The 14,943-nt window shown below is 36.9% G+C and overlaps 1 protein-coding gene across 2 annotated transcripts; it reads left to right on the top strand.

Annotated features, from left to right (window-relative positions):
* The first annotated feature begins 407 nt into the window (after positions 1-407).
* Lipf (lipase F, gastric type) lies at positions 408-14,219 on the top strand. 2 transcript variants are annotated; one of them, XM_035443090.1, is made up of 9 exons: positions 408-515; positions 697-814; positions 1,943-2,042; positions 3,096-3,205; positions 4,699-4,835; positions 8,524-8,670; positions 10,652-10,723; positions 11,170-11,241; positions 13,989-14,219. In XM_035443090.1, exons 1-9 carry the CDS (start codon positions 411-413, stop codon positions 14,217-14,219), a joined length of 1,092 nt encoding a protein of 363 aa, XP_035298981.1. In that variant the 5' UTR covers positions 408-410. The 2 variants fall into 2 exon arrangements, with proteins under 2 accessions (XP_035298981.1, XP_027262558.1); XM_027406757.2 differs by having other exon boundaries at positions 1,844-2,042.
* Positions 14,220-14,943: the final 724 nt, after the last annotated feature.

Below are 14,943 nucleotides of genomic sequence, written 5' to 3'. Positions count from 1 at the left end.
TGGTAATTCCAGAGCTAGTGGAGCTGACACAGGTGGATCCCTGGGGTCTCTGACCATTGACTCAGCTTATTCAACAAACTCCAGTTCAGTGAGAGACCCTGAATCCTCAAGAAAAACAGCCAAGTTGTTCTTTGCCCTCCTACATATGCCCATTTGAAAACACACACACACACACACACACACACACACACACACACACACAATCGAAGTGAAACAATCGAAATGAAAGTATATTAAACATTGAATTTGGCAATATCCATATTACCTACGTTTATGCTCAACAGAATATAGTCAAACTCAGCCAATCCCACAATACTCTTGGAGGTAAAACAGTCACAAACGCTGAATGTTATGCAAGCATGTATGTTAACCTGAATACAGCTTCTCCTTTTGTTTCAGGGCAGTCCAAGATGTGGCTGCTGTTGACAGTAACAAGTGTGATATCTGCATTTGGAGGTGCACATGGCTTATTTGGAAAACTGGCTCCAGAGAGCCCTGAAGCAAACATGAATATTGTGAGTTACTAAGGGAGATTACTGGGATGAGAGCCATTATGGGTCTAAACTTTTAGTTAAAAGTTAAAATTTACTAGAAATACCTGTTAGATGCATTTTAAATTAATTAAAACATAAAAGGGTAGATGCATTTTAAGTTAATGAAAACATAAAAGGTTTATTTTTAAATTTTCCTCCTCAGAGTCAGATGATAAATTACTGGGGATATCCAAGCGAAGAATATGAAGTTATTACTGAAGATGGCTACATTCTGGGGATCTACAGAATTCCTTATGGGAAAAAAAATTCAGAGAATTTAGGTAAAAACTTCCTTTCTCTCATTGCTTCTCTTCTTCCTTGCCTTTTTCCCTTCCCTTCATCCATCTCTCCATCTGTCCCCACACTTTTCTTTTTTTCCTTCATTTCTTTCTAACAATGCAATGAGTCTAGATTACTCTGTATGCAATGCAAAGTTGTATTTCCAACCTTCAATAGACAGAAATCAAGTCTACTGAGACAGAAGAATGAGAAAGCGATCATGATTTAAAAAAAAAAGACTATCAAAGGCCTCTAAACCAGTTAAAACAGGGACAATTTTTTCAACACAGTAGCTAAAATCCAGTGCATGAAAGGAGTTAACCAGTGTGTATTGTAGAGGGAAGGCTGGAAGTAGCTAGAGGTCTATTTCCTAAACAGACAATTTCATTTTATTTTGATAGCATTGTTAGATTTTCATCTTTTTCTCATTACAGAAAAATAATGAAACATAACTTTATTACTCTTAATCTACATTTAATCAGTGCTTAATTTCCTTAGACTATTATTTTAATATCTTTATTTATATTTAACTGACATGTAAGAGTAAATACATTTCATGTACACAATATAAGATGAGGATACAGTTCAACTGTACATTTGCATATCATATGCAAGGTCCTGTGTTGATAAATACAAATACACTAAATAAAAATAAAATTTACGTGCCAGAGTCTCAGTGGTTAAGAACCCTAGATGCTCTTGCTTAGACCTGGGTTCAATTCTAAGTACCCACAGCTGGCTGCTCACAACTATACATAATTCCAGTTTCAGGAGATTGGATGCTATCTTCTGGCCACTGGAGGCTTCCGCAAACATGTGGCACATAAATTCATACAGGCTTACATAAATGCATAAAAATAATAAATAAATTAAGTGTATAATTTGATCAATTTTGGCATACCAGTCACACTCAAGAAAGGATATTTTAGATGTAAAAAACAAACATAAGAAAATAAACATACCCAATTTGACCACATGTCTAACTACCATAAGGAATAACTTTATAATGTTTGAATAATCTTTTTCCTTAGGCAAGAGACCTGTGGTGTTTTTGCAGCATGGTTTGCTCGCATCAGCCACAAATTGGATCGCAAATCTGCCAAACAACAGCCTGGCCTTCATTTTGGCAGACGCTGGTTATGATGTGTGGCTGGGGAACAGCCGCGGGAATACATGGTCCAGGAGAAATTTATATTATTCACCCGACTCAGTTGAGTTCTGGGCTTTCAGGTAAAGAAAGGATAATTTAAAATGAGTACGTACTTGAACTCTAGAAGCGTGGCCATTCTCACTTTCTCATTAGAGCCAATTATTCTACAGGTAGGAGGCAAAAAATCAAAAGCCATATGATTTTAATTTAACATTTGAATCTTCTATACACCTCATTCCAAGGGGAGTTTTCCTTCAAATTTGCTATTATCTCTAGACCCAAGATCAAGAGATGCCTAAAACTGCTTTTCCAAATAAAATTAACAATACAGCAAAATGGAGGATGCAAGGCAAACTCCCTGTTGCTAGAAAGCTCCATGGGGAGAAACCAAAACACTGGGGATGTGTCAGAACTGGAAGGAAGGGACAGCAGCTTGCATCGGCATGAAAAGCCCCAAGTTTAGACACAGGAACGTTATCAAAGGCACCCAATTCCTTCTTGTGTCCCAGTTAAAAATGACTAATGGAGATGCATGGCAGAAGAGCATCTGGCTGATGCTGCTGAGGTACAAGGATGATTTTATGGTTTTGAGAACTAATAGGAAGCCCATCTGGTGTAGTGGGAAAGAGAGAGACAGTGTCACAAGAGAACACTATTAATGTTGACATGAACTGGATCTAGAGAGAGTGTTGAAATTCATTCTGTGCACAACGAGAAGCCACTAAAATTGTTCAATTCAAGAGTTTTCTCATTTTTCTATTGTAATAGCTGATTTAAGAAGAATGTACTACAGGATGGGACTCATGTTATATGGAATCATAATATAGAATACAAGTGCTTGTTAAATCTGGTATTCCATTTCATGTATGAAAATAATTCCCACCCATTGAGACTATCTTCATTAGATTAGATTGTAGCCATTATGCATTGTTTGAAAAATATGGCCTTTGCTTACAAGCAACCTCCATCCCCTCAAAGGCATCTGATGCTGACTACAGGTTTATAACTGGCAATAATTAAAGTGTCTAGTTTTTCTGCTTTTTAGAAGAAATAGAGTTTTCTCAATAAATATGCTTGAATTTTAGAAAGCATAACAAGAAAATATGTTTTGTTGGTTTTACTTTTTCTTACAGCTTTGATGAAATGGCTAAATATGACCTTCCAGCCACAATAGACTTAATTGTACAGAAAACTGGACAAGAGAAGTTGCACTATGTTGGTCATTCTCAGGGCACCACTATTGGTAAGTAAAAGCACTGACTGGGTACAGTTTCTGTACCACTGCCCAGTAGCATAACCATTGCTATGCAACTTTATAAAATGTCATGTCCATGGCAATACAGCAACATAAGGACAATTAATCCTCATACCCTAGAGATGGATAAATCAAGCAGTGAGATAAATAACTCAGGAAAGTAGCATGAGCCTCTATGAATAGTCCAAAGTTATGATTCAGATACCAGTCCAGGTCACCTGACTCTCACAGCAGCATGTTCCAGCATCCAGGCTGAATTTGTTCTTTCATTCATCATTTTTTTTGAAAAACAAATTATTTGTCCAAATAATATACCAAAGAAGATAAGTTAAAGTCCATACCTTTATATTACTTATATGGAGGGGGACAGAAAAGTAACCTTAAAAGTAACATGGAGTTCAACAAACAATGGTAATGCTATGGGAAATATAACTCATGGAAGATTTTAGAGATTTTCAGAGGGCTTCTGAATTCATTTTCAACAGAAAGAATCCTGCAAACACTATCTGAGTAGACAGAGAAGAGACATGTAATGACATAGAAGAGTCATATGGAAGGAAGTCTGTGAGAAAAGCTGATATATAAGGACATCAGGAACTCAGTTTGGGAACACTCTATGCCATCTATTAAAGATTTGGGTAAAGATGTCAAGGATCAGTAATAAACTATCTGAAGTTAAAGAAAGAACACTGGACTAAAAACACTCCACAGGAGGCAACAGTCAATGAGACTAAGTTAAAATCCCAAGGAATCAATTCAGACAGCCGAGAGAATAGGTCTCAGCACAACAGAGTTATCCCTTCATTTTCAAGAGGAGAGTTCTGTGACAAAGGAAAGAGTCAGAAGTAGTGATAATGATATGCAAGCAGCCAGAATTCTGGAACCCAAAGGGAGGGCAGGTTTCCAACTTATCAAAAAGCTATGTAAAATGAAGTCTGAGAGGGAGTTGTTGGAATTACCTTCCTAGAAGTCATAGGCATCTTTGTTGTTGCAGATGGTGGCTTTTTGAAACAAGGCTGTCCTGTGTAGCTCAAGCTAACTTCAAACTCCTGACCTTCTTGACTCAGCCGCCAGAGTGCTGAGATTACCAGCATCTGACAAGAACTGTGTTTGGCTATAGGGAGCTTACACAACATTAACGTTCTGTGACACACACTTCATCTAAGTTAGTGTTTTCTCACTAACATGTTATAAAATTATTGAATGGTATTGAGATGAGTAAAACTGCTCATCTTGACACTAAATTACTCGACTCTGCCTCTATCTTGAGTTAACTGAAGACTGAACTCAACTCTTGTTCTTTAGTAGCTATTTTAAAGAGCCATCACCATGCTCACGCATATCCCAAAATAACTGATGTGCCAGTTTGACAGCTTGCCTCACATGACATTTGTAGCAAGTCCAAAATAACATCACACTTGTGAAAACAGAACAGCACACACATGACACATCTTCATCACTGATGGTCTGTTCTATTTCAGGTTTTATTGCCTTTTCTACCAATCCCACACTGGCTAATAGAATCAAGACGTTTTATGCATTAGCTCCAGTTGCTACTGTGACATACGCACAAAGCCCTTTGAAAAAACTTTCACTTATTCCTGGGTATCTTTTAAAGGTATGTGATTATATTTTAGGTATCCAATTGCCTTTGGATTCCAAAGTGATCAAAGTAAATAAATGTTTCTTAGGGATGAACATATTCATATCCACAAACCTAAAGTTTGCATGTTTATATTATCTCACTCACGGCATGAAAATTATCGACCCCTCTTGCCTCTAAAATCCCCATCTATTCCTTTGGTTTTCATTAACTTACAGTGGGTTGTCAGTGCTATGAGTGTTTTGCTTTCTACAAATATTCTACACACCTGTGTCAAGGTAGCAGCTTCACTCCTGCAACAGAGAATGGGGTGTTAAAAGCCTAGAAAAATAACCAAATAAGAATCCTAGTAGGGCTATAAAACTTGGAAGAGGAGGAAAAGAAGGAAGAGGAAGGGGAAGGGAAAAATAAAGCAAAGAAATCAATGACTGAGCAAAAAGTAAATACTGTGTAACCTCCAAGTAAATGCTCTTGGGATGTCTATGAGTTCTTGTCCCAAGAAATAGAAATTTCACAGGACAGTAATATAGACATGAGTAGACCATGAATATTTAGTGCCTTGTTGAAAAAGCCCACACAGGAATGTAATAATAGCACTTACTTAGTCAAATGTTTAATGGCCTACTTTTCCTGTACTCATGCCAACACATGCAGGCACACCTGCACATTTGTACAATTTGCTTTAGAAGAATGATTTAGCCTGAGGCTGTAAATACAGTACAGTAATTGTATCTTTCCCTTCAGTATCATATTGTTCATTCACTTTCCTTCTAAATTAGCATGCACACCTAAGCCCAAATTCACTGCCTATGGCCAAAAGTATTAACAAAACTTTTCTGCAAAACCTGTGAGAGTAAAATGACCACGGCCATTTCCTACTGCACTGAGCCTCTTTTTTCCACTTGTGCACAGATTATCAGTTAGCAGGAACGGAGAAATTGAAAGGAGAAGGCATTTAGAGATTAAATCACAGGCATGGATTAGAATTGCAGGAATAACTTCATTACTAATTACTGAAACACTATTCCCTAGCCATGTTTCTTTGGGTATAAAATTGAGAAAGCAAAATGTCTCATAGCTCTACACAATTGTGTCTAAAAATTTTTCCTAAAGATATCTCTTTTAGTCCCTATTTTCTCCTCTGATCTCATAATTTATTACCCAGATCACACATTTTGATATGTAATTATGACAATCTGTCTTATTATTTCATGGTTTGATTACATAGCCTTTATTACTCCAGCTGGGTTATAATTCTTTGTGTCTTATACTTGCTCCAAGAGGCTATGCAGTTCTCAATTGCAATAATACACACCGAATGTTGTATCTGCTCTTTCCAATTTCACAATTTCATTGAGACAATTAAATGAGAGAAAGAGGGGGAAAATAGCTCAATGGATACAGCTGATTGCCAAGTCTGACAACCTAAATTCAATTACTGAGGCACACTTAGTGCAAGGAGAGAGCAATGAACTCCTACAGGTTGCTCTCTAATCTCCACACACTTCCCGTGACACACATGTACCGCATATGCCTCTATACACATAATGAATATTTTATTTAATATTTGATATTGTAATAACATTTCCCCTCTGCTCCCTCCAAACACTCCCATGTATCCTTCCTTGATATCTTTCAAATTCATAGCCTCTTTATTCATTAACTGTTGCTACATGCATAGATACATATATTCTGAATATAGCCTCTTGATTCTGTATAGTGAAACTTGTGTATATATTTTCAGGATTGGCCATTTGGTATTGGATAAACAATTGGTTTCTGCTTCCCTGGAAAAGCACTCCAATTCCCACTCCAGTTCTCATCATTTCTTAATGCCTATAGTTCCTTGTGTCAGATTGAGGCCTCATGGTCATTCCTCATGTCCACACCTGTCAAATGTTGTCATCCTTGTTCAGCTCATGTTTAGGCAATAACGTTGGTGAGATTTTGTGGATGTAGCTTCTGGCATTACAAAGGCACACAGTGTCACAGCAAACTCACTGTCAATATGGCTCTTACAGTCTTTCCATCCCTCTTACACAATGCTCTCTAAACCTTAGGTGTGGGGTGTTTTGTACATGCATCAGTTGGGATTTGGCTTCACAAGTCTGCATTTTGACTGATTGTGGTTTTCTATAATGGTCTCTTGCCTGTTGCAACGAGAAATTTCCTTTACGAGGGGTCAGAACTACACTTATTTGTGCACATAAAGACAAAATATTTAGAATGTAGTTTGGGGTTATGCTGGTTTAGTACAGTTGTGGTTGTAGATTATCCGAAGTCCACGACTTTACTATCTCTGGGGAGTTAGATAAGTTTTCTATATCTGCATGAATTCCTCTTATTGAGGAATTCCAATTAGAAAGTTGTTGGTTGCAATCAAAGTACATGTGTGACCATGCAACCTTAGGGTTATCTTGCCATACTGCTCATTGATGTGGTTCGTAGGAGTCATAGCTGATTAGAACTATTAGTTGCTCCCCGTTCTTAGGGAGGAGGCATTCCTGTTAGTTTCAGCCCATGGGCTTCTGGTCCTATATGTGAATTGCTTCGTGTCTTGAACAGTAGAGTCTTGTCGTTTACATCTGGGGAGCGAACAAGGACAATAGCAATAATCTGTACTGTTTTGGAAGTCTCTTGGACAACCCTGATCAACAACTTCAACCAATCAAATCAGAGCTTCTCATGGGTGGTGTTACAGTTTTCATTAGAGGGTCTTTGGCTCTTGGAGAGAGTGTTATCAGTCCAGATGAGAAATTTACATTAAACTATATATATATATATATATATATATATATATATATATATATATATATATTTCCACAAAAATTCATGTATTATAATAGCATCTGTGGAGTATGACGTAGAGTTCTCTGCGCATATGTCAATGAGTGATAAAGATAGGTAGATTTAGTTTTAGTTTGTTGAGAATTCTCCACACTGATTTCCTGAGTGGCTGCACAAGTTTCTAATGCCCTCAACAGGAAGTGTAGAGCTCCCTTTCCCTACATTCTACCAACAATAATTATTATTATTATGTGTTGCTTTGTTGACCTTTGCCACTCTGACAGGGATAAGATAAAATCTTATAGTTGTTTTGATTTTCATTAACCTAATTGTTAGAGACAATTAACTTTCTGTGATATTTCTTAACCACTATGTGTTGTTTGTTCATTTTTAAGAACTCTCTATTCATGTTCTGGGTCAATTTTTGAATGGGATTCTTTTTGGTTTGGTTTGGTTGTCTTTTATATATTCTGGATATTATCCCTCTGCCAGAGGTATAACTAGCAAAGATTATTTCCCATTGTGTACTTCTTTGATTAATTGGTTGTTTCCTGTGCTGTGCAGCTTTTTGGTTTTATGAGGTCCCACTTGTCAACTGTTAGCCTTAATTCTTAGGCTAAGAGAGTCTCATTCAGAATGTCCTTTACTATTTCTATATCATATATGGTACTGACAGTGCTTTCTTCTAGAAGCTTAGCTGTTTGGGGTTTCACAATTGAGTCTTTGATCTGTTTGGAGTTGTATTTTTGTATATAATGAGAAATACCAGTCTAAAGAAGAGGAAATTTCTAAAACTACTTATAGAACTAAAGAAAAACACAAGCATAATCACTACCTGAATGAGTGTTTGCAGCAATGAAGAGGGCTTTCTACAGCTTGGAGGCTGCCATGTTCTAATGATGCTCTCATTTTTCAGATTATATTTGGTGACAAAATGTTCATGCCACACACCTTCTTTGATCAATTTCTTGGTACTGAAGTGTGTTCTCGGGAGCTGATGGATCTTCTCTGCAGCAACGCTTTATTCATTATGTGTGGGTTTGACAGAAAGAACTTGAATGTGGTATGTATGCTTTGTGGCCTCCATTATTCAAGACACTCTTCCCAAACACTTTTGATTGTTTTTTCATCATCACCTCAGAACTGTGCCCACAGCATTGTGGTACACTCCAGAGAAGTCACAAGCTACTGCTCATTCCAATTTCAGCTCTTGTTCCCATTCAAAACAGGACTGACTTTTGGCTAGTGTGGCATTTAGCATCTGTGACAGAAGGGAATGAACCTTTATGTCAGGCTCTTCTGAGAAACAATGCATAGTCATGAAGTAAATGACATGAAGTCTTTTAATACTTCTAGTCACAGCCATTCATTTGTAAAACACATTTCAGTGCAGCTATGAAACAGGTTATCCATATCTTGCTCTGCATTTTTACCCCTGGAGTTGGAGTTTCAAGGCTTATATGAGAAATTCCAATATCAAGAGGGCCTTAAACATATGGATTCAAGTCAGCCTAATTTAAATTCTACTTTTGGAACTGATTTAAACTCCTGTAGTGGTTTACAAACACACACACACACACACACACACACACACACACACACACACACACTGCTATTGTAAAGTTCAAATCACCTAAGATATTTAATACAAATAGAACATAACATAAAGCACATAACAATGGTCATAGTATACATATTACTATTACTATTATACATACACACACTTTTGCTGGCTGATTATTCATTTTGATTTTATGGTATTAAGCATAGACCTTGGGAATTTTAAGACCATGCTATACTTATGAGATATATTTTCATTATTTTTAAATAACATTTTTTGTGAGACAGAATCTTGTTAAATTTCCAAGTCACTCACACTATAGCCAACATAGGGCTTTAACCAGATATTCTCTTGATTCAGCCTCTCAAGTAGCTGGAATTACGGGGTGATCTTGACTCTAATTCATATCTTTGAACTCCTAAAAAATGAATTTTAAGTTAAAGACATAGCTTACTAGTTTCTGCATTCATTGGTAACATAGTAGTGAAAACACAGCTACTATCAGATGTAACCTATATATTTCTGTACTGATTGGGAACACAGTAGTGAAAACAAAGCTGCTATCTCCATGGAGACTAGGGAGTTTTAGTTGTCTTTCTCGGGGCTGATGATAAATACATTCACATTTATTTATATTTTTCCTTTAGGTTTTACTTATGGTGGTACGTGCCCTTCTTGCTCTTTTCAATTTGAGGCTGTTTCTCATTATGTATGAGGAATATAAAAGAGAATTCTGTACTTACTCCACAAAAATACAAATTGATTCTTTTATTATATCTATAAGAGTCTTCAGAGAAAGATAATAGCAAACTAGAGAGATGGAAAAGAAACAGAAATAGAGCTCTTGTCTTCGGCATGCTGCTTATATAAAGGGAGAGCTCAGTCTCTTTGGTGATGGTTATCTTACTCCACAGTCTAAGACCCACTATTGAATTGGCCCATGCAATCTGGAAATGGAACTTCAGAATGCTAACAGGTCTGAGCAAGGTGACTTAAGGACTAGATAGAATACTATAAGTGAACATATATGGTAACTATCATATACATATGTGTGTAAATATGTATAGTTATTTAATATAAATTAAAATCATGCAAAGCAAGCAACCTGTATATAATATTTAACCTCTTGCACACTGATACTAAATAGAAAGTTGAGAATTTAGGTTCAGAAACTAGGTAAAACTTTCTAGCCTCATACTGATGGTCACTATTCATGTGAACCTGATATTTATTTGAATTTCTTTGGGTCTCAAAATCTGCTTTGAAAAAAATATAGAGCTGGTAAATCAGCTGCCTTGCTCATCATGGTTAAAACAAGTGGTGTGCTTTGTAGATTCTAAGCTGTCATGCAACTGTATTGTTCATCCTTCTGTTAGAGGTTATCCTGCAACACTTGCTTGAACCAGAAAACTTAGCTACTGATTGTTTTTCAGAAACCAAGTATGTCTAAGCCTATGTGTATGTGTGTGTGTTTGATTTCTAGAGTCGTTTTGATGTGTACCTAGGTCATAATCCAGCAGGAACATCTGTTCAAGACATCCTCCACTGGGCCCAGGTATCATTATTTCAGTGTTGCTAGCATTCATTTTGTGGGATTGAACCTTAACCCCAAGCACATTCTTAAGATGTTCCTGACAGGCAATTCTTCTATGTACGTCAACCTGAAAAAAAAAACCCCTCTTAACCCTTGTGCATGAAAATCTTATGAAAATATGTGCTTTGAGTAGCAAAGAAATAATTACGTTTATGATTTGCCATGCAAAAAAGAAGTTGGAACAAAGCTGCATTTGCACTCACATATGTTATGTATTGAACCCACATATCCTAGATGGTTAGTAATTATTTGGAATGAGAAAATATTTTCTCACTAATTTTAAAAAAAATGAAAATGAGGTATTTGGAGGCTGAATTGTTTTCAGGTGGTTTATGAGTTTTATCCAATTAATTTCAATTACTTGTAACTAATTTTTAACTTAACTTTTACATATACATTTTCTTTAGGTTGCTAGAGCTGGGAGACTTCAAGCCTTTAATTGGGGAAGCCCATTCCAGAACCTGTTACACTACAATCAGGTAAGTTTCTTGAGATTGAAATTGTTCACAATTTAAAAGACAGATACATAAAAGTTTGGGAAGGAAAGTATGATAATTGGGTATCCATTTTTCAAAGTAATGTTGTTGTCCAGTTTCTTGTTATCCCACTACTCTACTCTGGAAATGGACCTCAGAGTCTTGCCAGATCACATGTGAAGATGTTCCATAAAATAACAGCACGTGGTCCTTGCACAGCCCTGCTTTACAGTCCAGCCTCCCCACAATACGCTCTTCTTTCTGAAGTGGAACTGGGTGAAGCAAGTTAATAGTTATGTCCATTCATGAGTCTAACTGGTTTACTCATGCATTAGCCTCGCCTTCTGGACATCCAGACAAATGATTTTACAGAACACATTTCCAATTAGAAAACAAATGGTGGTGTGTTTTCAGGTCAAAGATAGAAATAATTTTGAGCATGAAGGTGCCTTGTAATCTTCATACTTGCTGTGGTAAAAAAGGACGCAGAGCCTGGAGTTGATCTAATTGGTGGCCAATACAAATTTGCACAATAATTCACAGACTACGAAATTATCCGTAGGATATAACCCTTTGCTCAGGGCAAAATCTCTGATTATCATTGACTAATTTTGAGCAAGGCAAATAGTTTGTGAGCCACTCTTCCTATTTAAACAACCCAATTTTCTCCACAAGTTGTAGCTGAATAACCTTAATTTTCATTAACTTCCCTGACTCACAACTGAAAAGTATATGTTTTCATAACAAGATTCTACAGATAAAGAGAAGCCCCACCCTGTTACTTATCTGATGTCTTTAAAAGATTTTTTCAGAATACTCTCAGATCAATTCAAAAAGTTCAGACTTGCTTTGAATTTACAGTGTTATTTCACTCTCATTCTGGTAACCAAAGGATTCAATCATAGATAGCCAAGCAAGAACCTGAGAACCAATCATCAAGTCTACCCTTCTTCCAGCCAATCACACATCTATTTAATTGTCATTGAAATCAGTGATGTTAATTTAGTAGCAGAGATGACATCTAGGAAGGTGTTTCCTCAATAGTGTGTAAGCAAAACAAAGTGTATTATAGATATTCTCCACATTTTAGCCAACATGTGAGGGAATGTAAGAAAAGGCATAAATTACTGTAACAATAATGTAATAAATGTTTTGCACATTGGTTTGTTCACAAAGTGTGAAGACACAAACTTTGGGGATATTGGATTTATGGATTTATATCCTTGAAATAATATCTAAAAAACAAAAGTACCTAAGTAGAGTGTGTGTGGATATGTGAATCATGGAGATGCCTCTCTTGTTCTACTACTTGTTTTGTAAATCTTTATAAACTCATTGTGTTAATAGTGGTTTTCTAGAAATAAAAAGCCAGGCCAATAATGTTTTTTCTCAGGATTTGAAGCAATATTTAGTAAAATTATATGAGTGTGCAGTAGATACAGCTTATTAACTGAACCACAGTTCATGCCATGATACAGGCAGTTCTTTTGTACAGGCCAAAGAGTGGTTTATAATAACCATGCCTTCAGCTTTGAGAAAGTGAGTATATTAACTATATTACAAGAAGATAGTGAGGTGCATATAGAAAGAATCACCAGAGGAATAGCAAAACATCATTAAATAAGATACTAAAAACATCCTGCAGGTATCCCTGGATCAGGCTGATTGAGAAGCCAAACAAAATATAACACCATCAATTTGGAGGTTTATAAAAAACCAGCAGGAAATAGTAGGAGACATCCTGTTAAGGTACCAGATCAAGAGTATCAAGACTTGTATCAAGAGTCCTTAGGAGAGTAAAGCATCCCCTCAGATGAGGCTGTGGAGTGAAAGAATGAGTAGGGAGCAGCAGAAAACCATCATTAATTCAGGCACTTACAACATCTAGCAGAAATGACTGAGGGAAGCTCTACTACTGAAAGAGTCATGCTGAGGTTCCTAATTTAGAGAATGTCAAGGAGAGCAGCTTCTAATGAGGTCAGATAGCATATAAAAATATGCCAATATAATGTATACTGTAGAAGTCAATACAAAGTCAAAACAAACGACTAGGATCCTGGCCTATTTGAGATCATGATTCAGAGTGGTTTAGGCAATCTGCCAAAGTCATGATCTAGTCAAATCCTTGCTGACGTGATAGATCAATGTGCAGTGTTTTCTATGTAAGCCTAGTCTATAATAACTCGGTGTGCCCCTATTAGGAGGGAGGCAGAGACAGGAAAATTACCAAAAGCTTGTTGGCCAGCTGGCTTGGCATATGCATCAGTGGATGGGAGAGACCCTGTCTGATGGATGCCAAGGACCAATATGAAGGCTGTACTCTAACTTGCACATGTGCACAGTGGTTTGCATGTACCCATCACACACACAAACCCAAGAATCTAGTTAAATCCTCTTTCTTCCGCTGAACTAAAATCTAGGTTTTTAATTGGTATGAATTTTCATCTACAGACCAACCATTTAGTTCTTAGTTTAGAACCAACAGCATCAACATCCCCTGAGTGTGAGATCCCTGACTTTGCTCCCAGATCTGCTGAGTCAGTCTTCATTTTAACAACAGTCCTAGCAGATTGACAGACCTATTAGAAGTTGAGAAGCATTGGTCCAAACTATGATGTTTGTTTTGCTCTGTGGGTAAAGGTGATTTCCTTGAATAGATCATTTGATTTTATTTGGAACTAATACACAATTCATACTGGTTCTGAATCATGGTTGCCTAAACTCCACGTCTTTTACCTGTCATGTTTCAGAGAACACCTCCTGATTATGACGTGTCAGCTATGACTGTACCAATTGCAGTGTGGAATGGTGGCCACGACATCCTGGCTGATCCCCGAGATGTTAGCATGCTGCTTCCCAAACTCCAAAACCTCATTTACCATAAGGAGGTTCTTCCTTACAATCATCTGGACTTTATCTGGGCCATGAATGCTCCTCAAGAGGTTTACAATGAGATCGTTTCCATGATGGCAAAAGATTAAAAGAATTAGTTACGTGTATTCCAAAATCCTTTCTTCTTTCACACAGTTTCCCAGTGTTTAAAAAGAAAACGTATCACTGTAATTTTGACTTTAGAAATATATTGGCATCAACAAAGTTCTCATTTGTCACTTTGTTTTTTTTAATTTATTTAAAGAAATACAACATTTCATTTGGGAGCTGTGATTAGAAACACCTAAGAAAGTACATTTCTGGGACAGGGTGAAATTTTGCAAACTTCTTTTCTAAACTCAGTTTAGATTAGGGGGAGCCATGGTTCATTCAGAATCCTGAAACTGAATGACGACTTTTCTCATGTGTCTTATCATGATAAAACTGCTCCCAACCACCATTCATGACCACTGCTGTGTCCACATGCTGAAAAAATCATGTACTCCTCTTGTTGAGACACATGAGAAATTCAACTGTACTGAGTATGGGTGAGGAAACCAGAAACAATTCGGATGCAAACTCAGGAATCTCGGAGATGCACAGTGTGCCCTTCATTACTCCAGACCTCAACCACAAAACAGTCACCACCCAGCAAAACTATTTTAAAAGTCCCTGGCAATGTCCTGGTATCTACAAGAAGATGTAGAGACATTCCTTGTAGCATATGAACCAAAATAGACATCTGCCACAGGTTGATGAAAAATAAAAAAGCTCCAAATTTGGAAAACACCCAAAACACCCCTAACTTAGGAGTTTTATTATCACACTCCCATT

Source organism: Cricetulus griseus, chromosome 3 (assembly GCF_003668045.3).
Source record: "Cricetulus griseus strain 17A/GY chromosome 3, alternate assembly CriGri-PICRH-1.0, whole genome shotgun sequence".
NCBI classification, from domain to species: domain Eukaryota; kingdom Metazoa; phylum Chordata; class Mammalia; order Rodentia; family Cricetidae; genus Cricetulus; species Cricetulus griseus.
This window is presented reverse-complemented; position numbering and strand designations above follow the sequence as displayed.